Source organism: Mya arenaria, chromosome 4, assembly GCF_026914265.1.
Source record: "Mya arenaria isolate MELC-2E11 chromosome 4, ASM2691426v1".
Lineage (NCBI taxonomy): Eukaryota > Metazoa > Mollusca > Bivalvia > Myida > Myidae > Mya > Mya arenaria.
The window spans coordinates 70,395,926-70,416,548 of record NC_069125.1 but is presented as its reverse complement, the minus strand read 5'-3'; the positions used below and the strand labels follow the sequence as shown (position 1 = coordinate 70,416,548).

The window sequence follows — 20,623 nt, the reverse complement described above, 5'->3', positions numbered from 1 at the left end:
ATGTATGCGATGACCATTCAGTAAGATGTACACAAGAGATGTGTTTTAACATTCATAAAATTTATGAAAAATTTAGATGTCGAAGTATAACAGTTACTGTGTATGTTTCAGGTGACAGCTTACTGCGGAAAGCGTCATCTCTTGGTAACACGTTCATCCTGAACCACTTCCAGGGCACAAACCCTGTACAGTATAACGCTAGTGGCTGGCTTAAGGTCTGCCGGGAGAACCCCATCGCCAAGGTGGCAACACAGGTTCTGCAGGACTCAAAGAAGTGAGTAGTGTGTGTAAGAAATTGTAAACAAGGAAAAAAGTTGAGGTGTTAAAGTAATAATTATTCAAGGCTTGGCGTGATCAGCATTTTGACAAAACTTTGTTGTCATAAGATAGGAACTTTGAGAAAAATTAAACTCAGTACACCTGTCCATGATGGTCATATATATTCCTGTTTGTATATAATTCCTATTTCTCTGGCTAAAATATCTGTCTTATTATGCCTCTTGTGTTAGCATTCATTTGTCGTTGTTTTATAAAACATAAATTTCTCAATTTTATTTGTTGGTTTATGTTACAGGGGCAACATAAAGGAGCTGTTCAACAGCGTGAAAGCTCCGGTTGGTGGACTGGTCAGTGGTTCCATTGTTGGTATGGAGGGGTCCAATACACTCCGACGCGTCGGCAGCATGAGGAGAACTTTCATGTCTGGGACAGCCGGCCTCAAGAAACGATCCATGTGTCTACAAGTGAAGTTCCAGGTGGTGAGTAATCATTTTAAGTTTTTTCTCAAACCTGTTACGATGATTTGTCCTTAAAGATTTAAAGCTTTGTATATAAGTGTAAAAAATATTTAACCATGATAAAACTGTTTTTCATTCTATCCTCAGGACACTATAATAGAGACCCTGCGTAAGACAAAGTGCCATTTTATCCACTGCCTGCTGCCTCAGGCAAATGCGGGCTTGTGTGAGTTAAGGAGCACTGCAGAACAGACTCAGGATGATATCCTTATGAATGTGCCGCTGGTACGCGCCCAGTTCCGCGGAAATGAGATTCTGGAGTCTGTACGCATACATCGGCAAGGTGAGAGGCCAATCATGTCATGAGGTGTTCTAGTGAATGTTCTACATATTCAGAATCAAAAAAAGGAGTTGAGTCATTGTCTAGAAATGAACCTAAATAATTTGATTAATAATTACTTTCTTTATTGTTTGAATTTAACTTCTTTACAGTATATGCATTTTCTATTCACCTTATGGAAATATTTATTTGATGAAAGGAAATCAAATAAAAAACTCACTGTATATTATTATTAAAATTTTGTTTAATTTTCTTCAGGTTTTCCTGACCACATCCCATTTGGGGAGTTTATACAGAAGTTTGAAGGTCTTGTTCCACCTGGGGTGAGACCGACACCGGACATGAACGAGAAATCTGTGAGTGAATGGTATATGCCTGGTGTGGTTGGTTGAGAGAAGATGATTTTTTGTCAAATGAAAAAATTGGGTAGGGGATAACAAAATGGATGAAGGGGGATAAAAAATGGGGGTAGGGAGTTTAAGATTGGGGTTGGCGTGATGAAAATCTGTCAAATAAAATCTCTGGCCTAACTGTTGGCCAGTATGTACACTACATTGTTACATCATATCATGTAATGTTTTGAAATTAAAGCAATATTAAATACAGACCAGCTGTGTTATACCCTTAGGACATCCAGTTAAACATTTTTGATGACCACTAGTGTTACTGGACAGTTCTCTTTCAACTAAGTGTTTCTGTAGGAAATTTAACATAAAAAATCTGAATTGTAATTCTTTTATTTGATTTTTTATAGTTAAAGTGTAACTTGCTGTGATAGTGAATATTAAAAGTTTTATTGCTGGTACACACTTTAATTGTGAAACATTGCTATGTTGAAACTGAATCATATCTTCTTAAGATTGCAATGTGTGGATATTATAGATATTATCTTTAATAAGCCAAAAGCTTGTTGACAAATACCTGCTAATTACATAGATTAGCCTGCTATATTATTGTCTAGGATATTGTCTTCAAATATGGGTTGTACATAAACAGCTTTACAGTGTCAATAAAAGAGCTCTTAATAGCAGTACTACATACTTTGTTTCAATAGTGAGACCCAAACTTCAAATTGATTAGCTCAAATGAGCATTGTAATGGGTTTATCATACCCAGACCAGCATTTAGTGCCAAATTCATTTAATGCTGAACAAAAGGCAAAAGTGCTCCACTAGGATTGATGGTTTAGCAATGAGGTAAAAGAAAAGTGTCAAAGATATCATACATATCCTGGCTTCACACTGTCCAGTACGATTTTGTTAATGTGGATTGTAGATGGTTAAACTCTGAATTGCATGCTATGTTTCAGTATTTGCAACAGTGCTAAAGGATTTATTTTTTGTATATTATTATTTTGAGAAAGAATTTTTCAGTTTTCCATCAGCTGTTTGTGAAGGGAGAGGTAAACTGTGCCATGTTTTATATGTTCGGTGTTCGCTGTTTCAGGCTGTGCTACAGATCATAGAGAATCTGGACATTGACAAGCTCAACTACCGCATAGGGCTCAGCAAGGTGAGATCATTTATATGAACTGAATACATTTCGCTTTACATAATGTTACTGATATAAAGCAAGGACTTTTAGAAATATTTAAAAGCAAGAGATGGTTGTAAAAAATGTATGCCTCCCTTATGGCAGACAATCATGGCACATTAAATCTATCTAGGTAAATTTAAGGTTAAGGCAAATATACCTTCCAAGTTTGTGGATAGTAGGTATAGCTATTGACCAGTTTTAAATTTTGTTATAGTAGTTGATAAGTTATAGTTTCAAGTTAATCATGAATGCATCCCCCTGATAGCAGTAAATAAGTTAAATGGATGAAATAAAGCTGAGAATATGGGCAATGCAAGTTATATAGATATACATAGAGCTGCTTAAAGGTCAATATAAGTGATAACCAAAATGATGTTTATAATGTTTTTGCACCTTCCAAACAAAACATTTCAATTACTAACTGTAACTGTTTTCTTTTTAAAAATACCTGTTTTGAAAAATGGGCAAGATTGTAGTAGTTCTGGTGAGCTTGATCTTAAAGTCCATTTCGGTCTACAATAAAGATATGCAGGCCAACCTTCACACCAACTTTTAGGATTGTAGGTTTAAGAGTTCAATTCTTAGTTGTCATCTGCAGGTTATGTTCAGTCTCCTTACCAAGTTTGATGACCTAGGCACAAGCCTTACTCTAATTATCAATTGGACAACCTTTATGTTTTCAACGTCGCCGGGATCTTCACTGGCCATAAAATCAATAGCGTTCATCTTCTGGCAATGACAAATCTGCCTACCAAGATTGAGGTCGCTAGGCTTAAGCCCTTTTAGTTATTAATTTGAAACAGATTTTCAACTTTTGGTCTCGACAATCTTGACCTTTGACCTACTGAGCTCATAATCAATAAGGTTCATTTGCCTGTCATGACCAACCTGTCTACCGAGTTTGATGGCCTAAGCAATTGTAAGTTATGGATAGGAAACTGTTGGGATGGACAGTCGGACGTTCCAAATGCTAAAGATATGCTGTAACATAGTTGCATTATAACCACAACCAGTCTATGCACCAAATGATTCAAATTACAATATATGAAAAAAGTGAAACTGTGGTAACTCATAGTTGCATTATAACCACAACCAGTCTATGCACCAAATGATTCAAACTACAATATATGAAAAAAGTGAAACTGCGATAACTCATAGTTGCATTATAACCACAACCAGTCTATGCACAAAATGATTCAAACTACAATATATGAAAAAAGTGAAACTGCGATAACTCATAGTTGCATTATAACCACAACCAGTCTATGAACCAATGATTCAAACTACAATATATGAAAAAAGTGAAACTGCGATAACTCATAGTTGCATTATAACCACAACCAGTCTATGAACCAAATGATTCAAACTACAATATATGAAAAAAGTGAAACTGCGATAACTCATAGTTGCATTATAACCACAACCAGTCTATGAACCAAATGATTCAAACTACAATATATGAAAAAAGTGAAACTGTGATAACTCATAGTTGCATTATAACCACAACCAGTCTATGAACCAATGATTCAAACTACAATATATGAAAAAAGTGAAACTGCGATAACTCATAGTTGCATTATAACCACAACCAGTCTATGAACCAAAGGATTCAAACTACAATATATGAAAAAAGTGAAACTGCGATAACTCATAGTTGCATTATAACCACAACCAGTCTATGAACCAAATGATTCAAACTACAATATATGAAAAAAGTGAAACTGCGATAACTCCAGGAGACGATAACTCGAGAAATGCGGAATGGACGAGATCTTGGCTAAATCCTGACCGTTCTTCTTTCTATTTTCATTTTAAATATACTAACGATAACTTGAAACCTTAATAAGTCTAGCACTCGAGCACCATTGCCAGTTCCAAATACACAAATCATACACAAATCTTATAAATAACTGTAAGTCATTTTTGCACATTATTCCCCGAAAGCGTGTTACAAAATAAACAAACAATTGACAGATGTTAAAATTTTCACAAGTTTTAAAAGTTGCAATGACAGACAAAAGGAACATTAAGGAAGGGTAAAGACCGATAAGCACCGTTTATTAATTGTTTTAAACAATGGCGAAGAGGATGATGAGAATTGATTGTGAGAAACATATTAAATATATCAGGGCTTCTAAAAAATGGCAATTTGCCGATCTGGACCGATTTTGACCAAGCCAGACCGATTTCAGTTTCAAAAAGTAAACAAAATCGGTCTGAATTTTTTTCCTTTTTTTATAATTTCGGTCCGAAACGATTTAAGTCAGTAAAATTTGTAGAAATTGTAATACACAAACCTTCTTGGGTCATTCACACATTCAAAATAACCCCCAATAAAAGTGTCCTAGTTACCATCAGACCAACACGACCAGCTGCTTTTTCCGCTACGCTGAACACTCGATATCTGTTAATTTGGCATACGCTTGCAATCGGTTCAATCACGTGTTGTGGTAGGTCGCAGAAGACACAATTACACAAATTATGTGTTAATTATGTGCTTGCCACCCTAACGAATTGCCACATCGCAAAAAAATATTGACAGAATCCACATCGTGAAAAAGTGTGACATAATTCATCAGACATTTATCGGACTTCGAAACTGGTCTTCTTTTTTTAGGGGGGGGGGGATTTTTATCAGGGTTTTTTTTGGGGGGGTCGCCGTAACCGGACCGATTTAGGTTCAAACTTTTAGAAGCCCTGATATATATATATGATTTAATTCTACTAGACATGTTCTTGTCTTTAAACTTTGAAAATAAGGCATTTTATACAGGCCTAAAATGGGAACTCAGTATAACTTGATACATCGGATGACTCGAGGTTTTGGGTTGGGTCTTTGAGTTTGCAGTTTTACTGTAAACTCAAATACAGCATCTTGATCATACATGTACATAACAATACAATGTTCATTCGTCATACAGTGTATCATAGCAGTGTCATTCATGCAGTGTTTACCTTTGTTTCAGTTATTTTAAGTGACTCTTTTTCTTTCTTAAATAGTATGGAGGCCATTATCTTTAAATGTAGTGGAAAATTGATTATGTTGACTTGCAGCTTAATGGCTTGTCTTAATAGTGAGAATAAAAGTGAGAAGTGCATTTAATGACTGTAGTGAATGAATCTGTGCTTGCTCTGTTACCTTAATCCTGGCTCTTGTGATACCACAACATTCTTGTGTCAGACTGTCAGACTGTGTTTTTAATCTTGACAATACAATCTGTGCATACCAATTTTTTTCTCTACTACAAGTACTGTAGTCTTATGAAATGTGTCAGGGAACTACCATTTTTTTCCTAAAGATCATTTGATAGTTGTATAGTAATGCTACCTATTAAAAATGGTAGCACAAATTGACAATATTTGATCATAATACCCCAACAAAACAAGATTTATGGGATATGTTTTGGGGTATATAGGAGTAAGGTTGTCAGTTGTTCATTTTTGTCCACACATTATCTCATGAAAGAGTCGATGGATAAAAATTCTGGTACACCTGCCTAACACCATGTAGTACAAGTTAGGTTTAACTTTGATTGCAAGCAACCAATTAGAAGGAATTATGGCCCCCTTTTCAATTTAGAATTTGTCAAAAATAGTTTCTAGACAATAACACATGAAAATGTTGATGTTCGACCTAGGTTACAATCTACATGAGTTTGACAGAGTTATGGCCCCTTTTCAAATGATTTTGTCCCCCCCAACCATTAAATAAATAATAAAAAATACCCCCCCCCCCCAAAAAAAAAAAAAAAAAAAAAAATATATATAGTAATGAAAGGTACAACAGATTGAAATATATTTTGGGTTTGATAAATTGGTTTAGCAATATACATTACATGTTCATGTGATTATACAAGAGGAAAAAGCTTATCACTCATGTGTCCTGGCAGCATGTTGGAGGTATTTGTTACTTCTGTGACAGCTCTAGTTTCAAGACATTTAATTTTCATTGTTTCCCTAACAACATGTTTTAAATAAAGTTGGTAACTCAGGATTCAGTGTTGTTATTAAAAATAGAAATAAATGTCATTGATTCTGTATTCAACTACTATAGATATTTAAAGATATTGAAATAATAATGGCATAAAGCATTGAATCATTGAGATAAGCAGCTTAGACGTCTGTCACTCTACCTGAGATGTGCAGAATGTGTCCTTGTCAGTTTGTGGAAATTCCTGAGTAATCAATTGATGCCACTTTCTTGGATTTTCCCTGTTGTCCTGTGGTGTTTTCAGAACGTTGATTTGTTACTAGTACACTGCTTGCTGTTATTGTGTCAATATTTGGGATCTACCACATGTTTTGGACTATTAACCTCATTGATTCTTCTGTGCACAAAGATATTTTTACATTTTTGGTTGTTGTTTGCACAATAATTATAAAGGTGAATTGTTATGGAAATTATCAGGATGCATAGTTACATATGTTAATAACAAGAAAACTGATAAGGATTATGATTCTCATGTTCAATTACTCTGGCTAAAAATAGTTCTCAGGTTATGTCCCTTTGTCAAAAATGGACCCATACCTGCATCAGTTAGCAGATTGCAGTGCTGTTATTCTTAAAAACTGGTATTAGTAACGTCGAAACCGGTTGGCTTGATATTCCAGGGACTGGGCAAAACACTTCGAGCCTTGCGAATATGAAGCCAAGTGGGAATGTTTACTGAATGTGTTTATTTCTCTGATACGTTTTGTTATTTACCTACGTTATCTTGGCTAGAGAAGAGTATTTATTCGACATAGTTGCTGTTCGCACATCGTTATTTTTGCAACATTATACATTCGAAATTGTGACAATGCCGTGTTTTTTCTGATTTATTTATGCAATAATATAAAAATATAGACGTCACAGGAATCTGGTCCTTTTTTTGGTCTTCAGTTTTCAACCAAGTTGAATTGTATTCTGCGGAATGCCGAAGTCGGCTGCATTTTGACTTTTAGATTAGCTCCCATCTTCAACAGCCATTATGACCTCATACATCTGGATGTAGCGTTTTACAGCCAGATTACTCTATGTCCTCTTAGTTCCTAAGGCAAAAGTTCCAATTTTAAGCCTTCTCAAAATGCAATGAGATTTATACTTGTAATAAAATAATTTTTATGTATTGTACTTGTGCCAATTAAAGATGCACTCTTGCTCCCAAATCAGATTTATCAAAGTTGGTGATATTGTTTTAATATTCCAAAAAGGATGAATAAATGTCCAAAACAATGGTTCTTATGAAGGATACCGAGTTTAATTTGAAAGAAAGGTGCAGAAAACACAGTATTTCTACCTTATGAGACTATAGTAAACCACAGTAAATCTTTTAGCATTCACCTATCATTTAATATTTTATCCGCTTTCTGCTATTAAATACACGGTTACAATCTTGTAATCAGTAATTATTATTTTCCGTAAATGCACTATTCAGTAAGTAGTTAAAGGTCTATCACCCAAAATTGATGTTTGTTTTATACGTGTATTTATTGATTTTGAATAAGAGTGTCACTTTAGATATAGAAATTAAAATGATGGCATGTTTGCTCAAACTGTTAAGCCAGTTACATTTAATAATTATTATACCAATGGAGCAAATCTAATCGATAAGTGCCTGGGCAAACAAGTCAAGGTGTAAAATTCTTATCTGTGACCGCGAAAATGTCATCGAGCCAAGCAAATTCTTACTACGGACGGTTGAAATGACATCGTTGAGAAAAATCGACCCTCGAGTAATCGAGCAATCTGATCGAATTCACATATAGAAAAAAATATTGGTCCTTTTAATCAAGTTCGAGCCAACAAGGATATCGAGCCAAGCAATATTTAACCAACAAGTTTTGACTGTATATTTATCATGTAATAATCAGCTACCATTCCTTCATGCCTAGGTGCACCACCACGCCACCAAATACCATGTGCACTCCCCCATCATGTTTGTGTCAGGCATAAGGCAGACTGTAAGCCAGGGTCGGTTCAATTAACTGTCCTGCAGCAATTGGAGTAGTATAAAGGAAACATTACTCTGAAACTGGAATATGAAAAATTACTGGGATTTTTCTTACAAAGCAGTGAAATAATTACAGTACTACAGTCACCTCTTTATATTAAGAAATGCTTTTATCTATTTGTCTGACTATACATGTAACATCTAGTCCCTACTAATTCCCCATTCAAGCTATTTTTAGTAGCCTTTATTATATTCTATGGTAGTGATACAGTCAGTTATTATCTAATTATGATTTGCTGCAGGACTTATTAAACTGTAGCAATTGTGTTGTGGTTTCAAATGTTGGTGTTGTTTTTCTGTAGTGTCTCCTGAAACTCTTCAAATCTGCAGATAACTATTTTCATTGGAAATGAATCTTTTTACTTCAGCAATTAATCATGTAACTGATATCAATAAGATATGAGGGTGTCCTGTTTATGATGAAGCTCGGCTGTGCTGTGCATTTTGTTGGTGTATCTTTATTTTGATGATTTACATTTTGATAACTCTTTCATTGTACCAACATGATCATCACATCTATTTATTGTACCAACATGATCATCACATCTGTTGTGACCAATCATTATCTACTGGTGGTGTTTTTGCTTGTTGTTTTTGTAGGGTTAAAATATCTAGCAGCATCTCTAGCTATCACAGCGTTCATTTAAATTTCACTGCACATGTCTCATTTTCCCCTTCTTAGCTGTGTGTTGAATGTGTATTAATGAAGGTTTAACTCCAATATACACTGAAATTCAAAGAACTATTAGAATCTGTTTTACTAAAAAGGATTCCTGCTCGCGTTTATTTACAATTACAATTCACCTGAGTTTAATGTTATTATAACTTTGATGTATGTTGTTTATCTGAAAAAAACAACAGATGTAGTTATAATGTCTGTCAAACTAAGTTTACTAATGTAAGTGAAGTAATCACGATAAATGTTCCATTTTTAGGTGTTCTTTCGAGCTGGTGCGTTGAACCGGCTTGAGTCGTCGCGTGATGATCGAGTGACCGGCAGAATCACTGCGTTCCAGGCGTACTGTCGGGGATACACCGCACGTAAACGTCTCGAAAAACTAAGAGTAAGGGTGTTTGAACTCTCTATGATTACTTGTTATAATTCTTCAATAGCGCCATAATGAATTTGCATGCAATGCAGTATATAGTGGGAAAAGTGCATCTCTTTTGCAGTTTGATTTTAATGCCCCCGAAGGTGGGCATATTAAAATCGCACCGTCCGTCCGTCTGGCTCTGTAACTTTCCCTTGTATGGACAGATTTTAGAATAACTTGCCACATGTGTTCCACATACCAAGACGACGTGTCGCGTGCAAGACCTGTGTCGCTACCTCAAAGGTCAATGTCACACTTAGTGTTTATTCACAATAGAGTGCTGCATATAAGGACATAGAGTATAGGTTGTCGTGTCCGGGCTGTAACTTTCTCTTGTATGGACAGATTTTAAAATAACTTGCCACATGTGTTCCACATACCAAGACGACGTGTCGCGTGCAAGACCTGTGTCCCTACCTCAAAGGTCAAGGTCACACTTAGTGTTTATTCACAATGGAGTGCTGCTTATAAGGACATAGAGTATAGGTTGTCGTGTCCGGGCTGTAACTTTCCCTTGTATGGACAGATTTTAAAATAACTTGCCACATGTGTTCCACATACCAAGACAACGTGTCCCGTGCAAGACCCGTGTCCCTACCTCAAAGGTCAAGGTCACACTTAGTGTTTATTCACAATGGAGTGCTGCATATATGGACATAGAGTATAGGTTGTCGTGTCCGGGCTGTAACTTTCTCTTGTATGGACAGATTTTAATATAACTTGCCACATGTGTTTCACATACCAAGACGACGTGTCGCCTGCAAGACTTGTGTCCCTACCTCAAAGGTCAAGGTCACACTTAGTGTTTATTCACAATGGAGTGCTGCTTATAAGGACATAGAGTATAGGTTGTCGTGTCCGGGCTGTAACTTTCCCTTGTATGGACAGATTTTAAAATAACTTGCCACATGTGTTCCACATACCAAGACAACGTGTCCCGTGCAAGACCCGTGTCCCTACCTCAAAGGTCAAGGTCACACTTAGTGTTTATTCACAATGGAGTGGTGCATATATGGACATAGAGTATAGGTTGTCGTGTCCGGGCTGTAACTTTCTCTTGTATGGACAGATTTTAATATAACTTTCCACATGTGTTCCACATACCAAGACGACGTGTTGCGTGCAAGACCCGTGTCCCTGCCTCAAAGGTCAAGGTCACACTTAGTGTTTATTCACAATGGAGTGCTGCATATAAGGACATAGAGTATAGGTTGTCGTGTCTGGGCTGTAACTTTCCCTTGTATGGACAGATTTTAAAATCACTTGCCACATGTGTTCCACATACCAAGATGACGTTTTGCGTGCAAGACCCGTGTCCCTACCTCTAAGGTGAAAGATACACTAAGTGTTTATTCACAAGGGAATTCTGAATATAAGGACATAACAATGTAGGTTGTCAAGTATGGGTGGTATTTTTTTATGTTCAGAGGCAATTTAAAATAATTTGCCATATGTATTTGACACGTAAAGGCAAGATCAACTTTTCATGTACTGACCTTGTTCATAGGTCAATGTCACATTCGGGGGCATTCGTCACATACTGTGACAGCTCTCGTTGTTAATAAATAAAATCTGTTTCTGAAGTGTTTCATTTGTTACTATATTTAAAAAGTAAAATGTTTCAGGTGTTTTTGAGAGCTCAAACAATATCCTATAATACTGTTCCCAGGTTCAGCATGTGGCCATAAGTTGCATCCAGAAGAACGTGCGCAAGTTTTACCAGATCAGGGACTGGGACTGGTGGAAGCTGTACGTGAAGGTGAAGCCTTTGCTTAACGTTCACCGCACCGAGGAGGAACTCCATGATAAAGAGGTGAGGAGGTTGGGGGCAAATACATGGAATAAACAATGTCAGATTGGCGTAGTAATTATCAGCTACTCAAGTGTCTACAATATTTAAGTCTGCATCTTGTGAAGCATTGTGCCAACAATTAGTTTTAGTACAATGTGGGAAAAAATTATACCACATTTGGGTAATGAATACATATATTTTGAACACATTTGATAATAAGAAATTATGTACAGTTGAAACTCGTTATGTCCAAGTTGTTATGATCGTGAAAAAGGTCTAGACAACGATCATTCGATAGATTAGAACAGAATAAAATAGAGGTTCGTTGTGATTAAATCTTGAATATCTCCATATATTGTACATAAGCCTAAAATCACTCTTTCCTGACACGCTCTTGAGTATTAAAATTAATACATTTTGATATGCATGCTAATTAAGTGACATGCCACAAACTGTCATGAAAATTTTGCTCCATCAGCTTGATCTGCAGTTCAACATAAACTATATTGGAAATGCATGAAACTCTTCTTTAGGGACTAAAATATGACTTTGATTCAGCAGAAAATAAAATCAACATACTGGTAAGCGGAATTTTTATTATATAAAAACAGAAGGAATGAATTTCGGACCTTAAAAAAGTTTGACACAACCGGAAAATCAAGTTATCAGATATCGGCATAATGCGTTTTGACTGTACATTGTGATAAGATATTACAGCAAATATACCATGATGATTTTGTATTTAAATTTTGTCTTTAAACTATTATTATTTTTGTTAAATTATTATATGTATGATATGCAAAAAAAATCTGGCAAATGTGACTCATCCTCCTCATGATGAATTTGCATCTTGTCAACCTCTTCAGGTAACTGCAACACTTCAACCAGACTTGCTGGTTTAAAACTTTTATAAAGTTTAATTCATATATTTTGTTTATAAGGTCAGAAACTAAGAATATTCACTGGTTTGCTCAATATTGTAAATTTTATGTCTTAAGTCCTAGTTAATGTATAATGATAGAAGTACAGTGCAGTAATGACATGACAGGTGACAAATACACTGTAATTACACCCATTCACTGGAGACAATTACCAGATGACTGTAGCAATAGATGGCCATAAATCTAACAGTGATTCCAGGTTGTAAAATGTTGTTTTAATGATAAATACTGTCTCCCTGTCCAACAATAAATGTTATTCATGTAGCTGTGGTTTTAAAACCTAATGACCATAATTGGCTGATAACATTTGTGATGAAACTGTTTTTTGTTTGTTTAAAATTAAGCTTAGTTTATAGTTTATTTTAGTTTCATTTAATGTATATCAAATAAACAATTCACAATACTATATACATAATGAGCACAATACCACTTAATTATGAATTTCATCAGACTATGCATAATAATTGCATATTAAAATACTCTGTCACAAACTTAAACAGTGTAAAATGACTTCTGTGAAAGTTCACATATTGCTAAAACATGAAAAACTGTCGTTAAAATGCACTTAACGAAATATTGTTATTTCACATCTTACAATAATGTAGAATAATTTCAATTGAAGAACGTTTTGAGCGTCTTCATGTTGAACAATCACAAAGGTTGACTATGGCTGTTTCTGGCAAGAGCTTACCATTGAATTTGCTATCAAAAGATTACTAAAGTTTAGAGTCAGTATGTGTTAGCTGACTGTGCTGGCTATGATTCAGCCTGTGCCCTGAGCGGTTTGCCTATCCATGATGACAAAGGCAGGGACACAGCCATTTATCATCCCCCTCTTTATTCTTCCTTGCTGGCCTGCTCACAACATCACTCCGGACATTTGTAACTTGGTTGAACTATAGTGTTTCATTCCATCTTTGCCTTGTTTAATAAGAACAAAATTGGATATTTAAAGCCTTTTTTGAGTTTTTAAGATGTTTCGTTTTGTTTACTGGTGTGCTTGTTAAAAGAGTTCTGGCAGACTTTATGATTTTGATGTGTTGCTTAAGATATAAAGAGATGGTGATTTGTAGTTTCCTTAACATTTTACTGGTTTTAAGATACGTAAAAGATTTCTGAGATAAAGTTTTGGGTACTGATTATTTTAATTAGAGATATAAGCTTGAATAAAGAGAGAATGTGTTGATTCCTTTGACTTAAGTAGGCAGATCATTAAAGATATCTGTGTAGAGATCAGAGTGTTTGACAGGTGTATGATGATAATGATGTCACGATTTGTGTAGGGTCAGCGGGAATGATGCCCTTGACAGGGGACTGTCACTGGTCCACAACATAGTGCATCTCAGTCTTCTGTAGGAAATTTAATTTAATTTGTTACTAGTGTGACTGTGTCTTATGTTTTTATCCTGTGTGTCTTATGGAAATTATATTTAATTCAATGAAATTGTGTTCATCCATGAGGAATTATATCATATATTAGAGTGAACAGTTTATTCATTGTTAAATATTTTCTAAACAAAATCATTTTTCCTGAGAAATTGTTGATTCTTGACTTGGTTGCCATGTTAATCTGTGGCTCTCATCAATTGTGGTGTATCTGTAATGAAAGTTTCTTGAAACATCTCCAATCATCAGATGCGCAGATATGTCTTTGATATTTATGAATTCCTGGATGCATATCTAAGAGATTTAATATGCAGATGCTATTTCATGAAACAGAAAGTGCATTTGCAAGATAAAATCACATATTCTTCATTTAAAAAGGGAACAGTTTATAAAATTTTCAGAGATAATTATTTGGATCCACTTGGTTCCTTTCTTTCAGCTCGGATTAAGTAAAGTCTGTTTTAATGATTCCAAGGTTTAATGCTATGGTCATTTAGGTGTTTTGCTTCATAATAATATACACACTCTGGAAACAGTTCACAGGCCTCTTGGAACTTGGCATTGCAGATCATAAACTGTTTACATGTAATGACTGCAGAGCCCATGTGTGTTTATCTGGTGCTTGGTTGGAAGTACGTCCAGAGTAGGATCTATTCTAGCTCTGCCTTTCGCAACAGTGTGTTTAACATTGGGAAGTGTCACTAAATGGCTTTTAGAATTTGATAGGACATATATATATATATATGGTGATAGAATTCAATTCTAATCTTGGATGTTCTGATTATAATTGTTTAAGAAATAAGTAATCCTCGATAATGTGACATTTTATGATTAAAAAGTGCAATTTAATGTAAAGGTGTTGATTGTTGCTTTGCTAGTACAGAGTGGAAAAGTGATTCAATAAAACATTGCATCATTTGCTGTTAAAAAGGAATAAAATTGAAAATGACACTATGTTAATTGCATTTCTTGGTTATATTGGGATAATACACAAGAAATAAAAGAAGGGACTTACTTTCGGATTTCTTTCAACTGAGCTGATGAATTGGCCCAATTTAACACATACAACTTTTGTTGAAAGATGGCCTATTACTTCAGTTAAGGTAAAGTTTGGACATTGAAGTTACGTGCAGCCATAAACAATAAAAATCAATGCTTTTCGTGGATATATACAGTGTAATAGTCTTATTTTGAGTGCCTAGCGTTATTTTCGACTGCACTGTATCTTGTGTGAGTAACAATACACAATAATGATGGGAAGCAAGGTGAAGTGTTACAGTTACGTGTACAGACAGACACACACACCATGTGTACAATGCTCGTCATTACAGCTCGAGCTCGAGACAATGAAGACAAAGCTCGAGAGAGTGGAGCGGGAACGATCAGAGTACAAGCTGCAGATGGAGAAAATGGAGAACAGGGTATGTATAGCATGATTTCTGACTTATGAAAGTTCAGCAAATTAACTTACTTTTTATCGAACTTTAAGTTCTCAAAGGAGATGTATGAAACTTAAGCATCAATACTAAGTATGGCAATGTTAACGTGTGTGGTAAAAGAAAAGTTACTAAGTGACCCATCTGTTATCAACAACAATACCTATTTTCATTAAAAGGCTTTAGTTTTTGCTGAATTAAGCCCAATATATTGAAAAAAGTCACTGGAATTACAAATAATAAAGGGGATTACATGTTTGGCTTGTGAGATATACAAGAACCATAACTCTGCCACCCATCATTTCTCAATTGTCTCACAAGAAATGGAAGTGTTTTATCAAGTGGATTTACTTTGGTTTGAAAATAATAAAACTCCATTTTACCAAATCGACGTTCCTGAAATGGTAATTGTTTGTAAATAGAATTTGTGGAAAAAATAACAAAATTGAAAGATAGGTTGATGACAATAGGAACTTCAGTGAAATTGAATTAATATAACTGTTAAAACAAGTTTGTTGTATAAAAATATTCAAGAATGGGATTAAAAATCTGATGCAACAATGGCAATATATTTGTAAATATGTGTATAACCATAACTCTGTCATCCATTCTTCCCAAGTTTACTCCCTTGATATGTTTTTTTTTTGAAAAACTATTATTTTTATATACATTTGCTTAGGCATTGTGAAATTTTACACAATGCAAGAATAGTAATTTTTTAACAATCCTCTTTGATTAATCGTCACACATGCTTAGTATACTGAAAATAAGAACTTTCAGTTCAAATTTAAATATCTCACAGAAAATGTTCATGATCTAAAAGCAACATTTTGCTGCATGGCCCATATTTGCATAATTATCCTGATTGACTCAAAACATGCCTTCAAATTGCTCCTTCTGTCGAATATGCTAGTTAAGGGCCCTTATCACACATCCTGTGATGGCTCTAGTTAAAGTGGTATGGTAAGATTGGTTTGTTGCTGTTTGTTTGAAATTGGATATTAAAAATCAAAATTATGCCATTAACCTCTTGCATAGTTTAGTATTCTGTTGGAGAATATTTGTACCCAATGCCATGCTTCTGTCAATTATTGATGAAGACCTGGAACATGTGTTTATTTTCAAAATATTAATCAGTTAATGAAGATTTATATTAAATGAAACTTGTGTCTGTTCAATTGTATTTCTGTGTACATAACCCAATTTAAAAACAACAACATTCCAGCACATCCCTTTTTGCTAGTTTTTGTCCAAGATGGGATAATTAAAAATGACATGATTACCATAAAGGCATTTTCTGGCAAGCGTACAATTTTTCCAGTCTAACTTGTTCCAACTTTGTATATATCCACTATAACATAAATATACTAATAGCCATTCACATAATATACAATGTCTGTTTGTTTATGTACACAGGTGGTTGAGTTGACTGCTGATCTTGCCGAAGAGAACACGACAGCCACCCAGGCCTCCGAGATGCTGGAGACCGAAAACGCTGAGCGTATGAGGCTCGAGAAAGAGCTCAAAGACATCCAGGTAACTTCAACACTTGCTGATTCAGTCTTGCTTGACTGACCATACCTCTTGATTTTAGTAAATAGTATCATCATGTGATAGGAATTTAATGTTCTTTACCGCTATGTTTGTTTACAATTATTGCATTTAAAGGTAGCTTCATGTTAGGACCTATAAATTGACAAAATGTTATATGTAAATGAGGTGCCATCTCATGCTTAAGTGTGTGTTCATATATATGCATTCCTTCAGGGTCGTTACAATGCATTGAAGCGTACCCATGACAAATTGGAGATGGAAATGTCCCAGATGCGGCTCTGGCAGGCCGAAACACTGGATGGTGAACTGGAGGAGGACGAAGTTGATGGTATGAACATTAAGGGATTTTGTATTTAATATTGGTTATATTAAGTGGTTGTCTATAAAATTGAGCAAGCATGAATATATTCCGTTTTAGTTATTGGAATATTTCAAAGACAATAAGCAGTGTATGAGGGAGATATGTTGCTAGCTAAACTCACTTTTGTAAGATCATGTCACCTGCATTACTCTTAATGGATCCTTCCCTCTGCAGGCGGTATATACAAGGAGCGGTATGATAAGATCAGACGTGAGATGGCGATGTCCAAGCGGCAGATTCAACAGCAGCATGAAGATGAGATGGAACAGGAGCATAGCGCCAAGAAGGTCCTCGAGAAACGGGTATGTAATGGGGAAGGAAGGTGGAATGGGATGTTTGCATAAAGTTGTGTCTAGTGGCGGTTATGGGACTAGAAATACATACAATATTAAAAATGCCCTCTAAAAATTACATTTGTATGTTGAGGTGTGTGTGTGTTTGTGCGGGTTGAAGGCTGGGGTTGAACCAGGTATACAATGCCTTCTTGATTAAGAAACTGGTATTTTGGTGTGTTTGTCGGGTTGGATAGGAAGTGAGGGTAACAAGAATTGTAGGAGTGCCAAGACAATTTCATGTATGTAGTGGTCAAAATTGGTTCAAACCGTAAGCCCTGCAACGGTGAATTTCTTTCTGGGCTTGCTGAAATTCTGGATTTTATAAAGTAAGTTTTGTTAAGAATTTTTATTCCAAGCACATGTGTAAGAGTTTCAGCTTGTTCATCCAAAAGTTTGATTTTGGTGTGCGTGTGTGCGTGCCGTGCATGATGACAAGGTTTTGTGTGTGTATTAGGTAAGGAGGCTGTGAAGGTATTATCATCATGTATATTGGTGGTATTGTGGAAGGGGGTACATTTGTATTGGGATCAAGAACACATTGCCATAAGTGCTTCAAAATACTACTTTGGTCATAAATTCATACCCAATTACATGGTAAATATAATTTCTGTAGGGCAACCAATGATAATTTCATTTTGAAATTTCTTCACTTTCCTTTTCTTTTTATATTCATGATACACATGCACATATTTGTTCACACTTTGCTAGGTTTGAAATAGACAAAAGACTGTCCCTGAAATTATTATTTTCTGTATACATGGTTATAGCACACATAGGCAGGCCACTGATTTACATAAACTAGTAAGTACCAATCTTTATAGAATATTGTGAATGCCAAACATCATTAAAATATTTAGTAACTGGTCTAAACTCAACTTAACTATATTCAAATTTAAACTTCTCAAGAAAATTCTTCAATAAATGTTAAAGCTTGTGCAATGTTGCTATGATATGTTGATAACAAAGGGTGCAGCAGGAGTTAGGTATCCATGATAAAATGGCACGAGGCCTATCCGATTGTGCACTGATTTTCTTATATCTATTCCCATTGCTTATCAGAAATGTAATGTGCTGAGTGTTAAGACAGAGAGTTAATCTACCTGAAAGGAAGGTATGATAATGACAATTGGAACGGCCTGTGAAACAGATAGTTCAATTATTTAATTACACATTCATCTGTAGTTAAAGAATTTATGTAGATAATTTTAGAATAGTTGTTTTACTATTGGTGAAATTTGGATTTAAAATGCTAGGAGAAATGATTTTAACAAGATCTAGAGATAATGGTCATCATGTAAGAACCAATATTGTTAGAACTTTACATACATTTTGTAAAATTGAATTGTTCCAATCCACATTATTGGATTGATAGTGCACAAAAAACCTTAGCTAAATGGTGAAGGTGTTGACAAGAGAATAAAAAGGCATAAGCTTATTTAAGTCATACTTAAGACATCAAAAGAATAAGGAACATGTATGTAAAATTAAAATACAAAATTAATTTATCAACCTATATATTGGATCAATTTGCTGTGTTAATCTCGAGTTTGATATAGGAATTATTTCCTTTCAGTTAAAAGTAAAAGTGAAAACTAATGCAAATTTCAACTTCATTTTAACGCTCTCAGATTTCAAATAAAACTATTACACACAAGATAGTAAGTTCATGTACGTACTGTGTGCTTCCAGCTCCATGAGGCCCTCGAAGATTCCGATGATATCCGTCGCCAGCTGGCCGCCGCCAAGAAGAAAGCCCAGAAGCTGATGTTGGAGATGCAGGACTCCAAACTGCACCTTGAGGAACAGATGGCTCGCAACAATGACCTTGAACGCAAACAACGCAGGTATAAACCTTGTTTACAAAGGCTTGTGTATGTGTATACGAAAGGCTTGCGAAGTCATATCAAAATGAAAGGAACACCACTTTTTTGCTTTTTTTTGTATAAAAATACTGTATTTTTCATTGACAATGCCTTGGGTTAATTCCTTTATGCACCTGTAAATGGTTCTGTAGCTTTTACATTGTACTAGCATTATGCATTCTCCCTAAAAGAGTGCATTAAGTTGCCACTTGATCCATCTGTCCTTCAGTCCATCTGTCCATAAAAACTGTGTCCAGAGAATAACTTAAAATCTTCTAAATCAGATTTGATGTCAATGATCTTTAAAACACAGGAGTAATATGCACAAGTGCAGTGCACAAGAACCATAATCCTGTTAAACTTTTAAAATATGCATTTATAACCTATTCATTTATTGCAAGTGGTCATCATTTTGGTTCAATTTTTTGAAATCTACAATAAATTTCTATTGTCTAATTTTGTAAAAAGGTTTTGAGATCCATAGTCATGCTACAGCAATTCCTCTTTTGTCAATATAGTTGTATTAAAATTGCTGCTTTTTTGGTCATATTTCTTGCACTCAAATTTAAAATTTTATTCTAAAATTTTGGAAAAAAAACAACATGTTATGAAATGTTTAAGCCAGTCCATAATAATGCTCCAACCATTCACTCTCTACCAATATATATGGATTACAACTTGGTGCCTTTTCATGGACAATGGGCTTTATGGTGGCATTCATTGCTTCCAGCAATACCCTTGTTTATTCATTGCTAACTATAAAACATTTCCATATATAGGTTTGACACTGAGTTGAGCAAGGCGCATGATGAATCTCGGACAGAGAAGCAGATGAAGGAAAAACTCCAGCGTGAACGAGAGACACTCGCCGCTGATAAATATTCTCTAGAGAAAGAAGTGGAGGTAAGCAAAAGATTTAAAGTTTATGTTCAGTGTTAAGGTTGTTTATTTGTATAAAAGATAATATGGAGTTATCTAACTTCATTATGTGATGGCTTTGAACTCTGGATTTTATTTCAAATAAAACTATTACACACAAGATAGTAAGTTCATGTACGAACTGTGTGCTTCCAGCTCCATGAGGCCCTCGAAGATTCCGATGATATCCGTCGGATTTTCACCATTTAGCTAAGGCTATATTTTATACAAATAAACAACCTTAAACCTTGGCTTTATTATTTTCATGTTAACATGAAATTATGGCATTTGTTGGAGTGCTTTTGAGAAAGTTTTGCCTTCTTTATGAATTCAAATTG

At 35.1% G+C, this 20,623-nt stretch overlaps 1 protein-coding gene across 13 annotated transcripts in view; it reads left to right on the top strand.

Annotated features, from left to right (window-relative positions):
• LOC128231457 (unconventional myosin-XVIIIa-like) overlaps positions 1–20,623 on the top strand; it is a 69,705-nt gene that overhangs the window by 36,846 nt on the left and 12,236 nt on the right. For all 13 annotated transcript variants that reach the window (XM_052944310.1, XM_052944307.1, XM_052944308.1 and 10 more), the window contains 13 exons: positions 112–274; positions 575–758; positions 885–1,080; positions 1,336–1,433; positions 2,524–2,589; positions 9,542–9,670; positions 11,370–11,513; positions 15,151–15,240; positions 16,672–16,791; positions 17,023–17,137; positions 17,345–17,472; positions 19,195–19,349; positions 20,147–20,270. In XM_052944310.1, the coding sequence (XP_052800270.1) occupies positions 112–274; positions 575–758; positions 885–1,080; positions 1,336–1,433; positions 2,524–2,589; positions 9,542–9,670; positions 11,370–11,513; positions 15,151–15,240; positions 16,672–16,791; positions 17,023–17,137; positions 17,345–17,472; positions 19,195–19,349; positions 20,147–20,270 (1,712 nt within the window). The remainder of the gene's footprint in view (positions 1–111; positions 275–574; positions 759–884; positions 1,081–1,335; positions 1,434–2,523; positions 2,590–9,541; positions 9,671–11,369; positions 11,514–15,150; positions 15,241–16,671; positions 16,792–17,022; positions 17,138–17,344; positions 17,473–19,194; positions 19,350–20,146; positions 20,271–20,623) is intronic.